At 39.7% G+C, this 2,515-nt stretch overlaps 1 protein-coding gene across 1 annotated transcript in view; it reads right to left on the bottom strand.

The window, feature by feature from the left end:
• Positions 1 to 685: 685 nt before the first annotated feature.
• LOC119579401 (la-related protein Larp4B-like) overlaps positions 686 to 2,515 on the bottom strand; it is an 8,259-nt gene continuing 6,429 nt past the window's right edge. The window contains exon 3 of the mRNA XM_037927198.1: positions 686 to 1,090. Coding sequence (XP_037783126.1) covers positions 686 to 1,090 — 405 coding nt within the window. The remainder of the gene's footprint in view (positions 1,091 to 2,515) is intronic.

Raw genomic sequence — 2,515 nt, 5'->3', positions numbered from 1 at the left:
AGAGGGGGAGGGAGTAGGGTAAGAGGAGAGGGGGAGGATAATGGAGGAAGGGGAGAGGGGAGAGGTGGGAAGGAGAGGGGGATAAGAGGAGTTGGGAAGGGGGAGAGGGGGAGAGAGGGGAAGTGGGAAGCGTGTGGAGTAGAGGAGGGGAAGGGAGGGGGGAGTGAAGGGGGGGGGGGGGGGGGGGGGGGGGGGGGAAAATGAAAAGAGGGAAAAAAAAAGAAAGAGAGTAAGGGCAAAGAGAAAGACAAGGCACAGGGATATAATGAGTCGACAGGGAAACAAAACATGAATGACGAGCGAACGGAGCTAGATCTATATGAGAGATAGAGATAAGAGACTAATGCTCTATTAGATGCAGGGAGTGCTGGCGAGTGAAGGAACATACACTTTACACTAAAGACCATATGCCAAGATAAATGATAAATAGAAACTGCTCCCTCCGTCCTCTCCCTACCACCCCCCTCCTTCCCTCTCCTCGTTATCACCTTCTCCTTCTCCCTCATCCTCTCCCCTCTCCTCTCCCTCGCCCTCTCCCTCTCCCTCTCCCTCTCCCTCTCCCTCTCCCTCTCCTTCTCCCTCTCCCTCTCCCTCTCCCTCTCCTTCCCTGCTACCCTATGCTCAACCGATCTTAGGTTAGTTAACAGCAATTCGGACAGTCAAGTGCCATTTACATAATCCTCGCTCACTCTTGTGTTATTAATGAGAGGAGGCCCGGTGCCTGCACATCCATGGTGGCACTCTCGTCGAGGGGAGAGTGCCGGGCTCGTGCGACGTGGGGGCACTGAACGGGGTGTTGGAACGTGGGTGATTGTCGGTGAGGTTGGTGGTGACTTCTAAGGGACTTGTAGGGGAGGTGGCACTGACCTGGGGGGGGAGGGGTCTTGCCCTTTGATTTCATGGTGAGTTGTGGTGATCTAAGTTGATTTGTGATGACCTGGTGGTGGGTTTGTTGGTTGTTGGTGTTGACCTGTATTCGCGATGAGTTGTGGTAAGTTGTGGTTGACTGTGTGGTGACCTGTGATGACGTGTGATGACTTGTGGTGAATGGTGATGGTCTGCGTTGACCCTGCCGACCAGTTTTGACTTGCTTTGGCCAAAAATAACTTGTAATTAACCAACAGTAACTTGTAAGTGGCCAACAGTAACTTACAATTGATCAATAGTAACTTGTAATTGGGTTGTGTATTAATTAAATTACGATGCCCTGTGGTGAAATATATGACCTGTGTTGATAACCAATGACCTGCTCTCTCTCCCTTTGACCTGTGTTGACCTTTGCAAAGGGGATCTTTCTTAAACGATTGCGCTGGAAATTGTGTGCGTTTGTGTGCGTAAGAGTAGTTGCACGTGTGTGTGTGTGTGCGTGTGTGTGTGTGTGTGTGTGTGTATGTGTGTGTGTGTGTTTGTGTGTGTGCCTGTGTGTGTGTGTGTGTGTGTGTGCTAGTGTGTGTGTATTTGTGTGTGTATGTGTGTATGTGTGTATGTGTGTATGTGTGTGTGTATGTGTGTCTATGTGTGTTGGCGTGTACACCCATGTCTTAAATGCCCATGAATACAGAACGTACATACGCACATATACAAGGAATCTCTCTCTCTCTCTCTCTACCTACTTATCTACCTATCTATCTATCCATCTATCTATCTATCTCTTTTTTTTTACATTCCCTCGAATAATCATCCCAGTTAAATATCCGGCGAAAGGTAGCATTAGTTAGTGCATGTGTGGAAATATTGCATTCGCAATATTTCCACACATGCACTAACACACGACACATAACGAAGAAAAAAAAACACATCATATAGCAAATTCGGAAGATTAGATAAGACAAAAAATATATATATATATGTATATATATATATACATATATATATATATAAATATATATAATATAAATAAATATTATATTATATAATATATATATATATATATGATATATATATATTTTATATATATTATATATATATATAATTATATAAAATATTTAAATTTTATATAAAATATATAATCCAAAATAATATCAGATAATACCAGACAAAATATGAGAAAACAAAGATTTAAGAAATAAGGAAAATTTAATTAACGTACAGGCTGCAATAAAAAAAAAATTATATACAATTAGATTACCTAAAAGATAATATGATAAAATAATATCAAATAATATCAGATGAAATATGAGACAACAAAGATACAAATAATAATAATAATAATAAATAAATAGATAATTATCTTTATTATAACCATACAGACTGCAATAAAAAAAAAAAGTCTTTCTTTCTTTCTATTTTTTTCATGTGATTATATTGATTTTTATTAATAACATTTCTTCTTCTTTTGATTAATTTAAATATTTTATTAAGAACATTTTTCTCTCGTTTTTTTTTTTTTTTTTTGTGATTATAATAATCTTCTAGTTTTTTTCTGGTATTCAGAAACACCGCTTAAGAGGCGCTTAAGTCCCGGCCGTGCAACTTGATCTTGAAATGCAATTGTTGCTGTTATCATTCTTTGTTT

The sequence above is a fragment of the Penaeus monodon genome, chromosome 2 (genome assembly GCF_015228065.2).
Source record: "Penaeus monodon isolate SGIC_2016 chromosome 2, NSTDA_Pmon_1, whole genome shotgun sequence".
NCBI lineage: Eukaryota > Metazoa > Arthropoda > Malacostraca > Decapoda > Penaeidae > Penaeus > Penaeus monodon.
The sequence above is the reverse complement of the archived record's forward strand: the minus strand, read 5'-3'. Positions and strand labels throughout refer to the sequence as shown.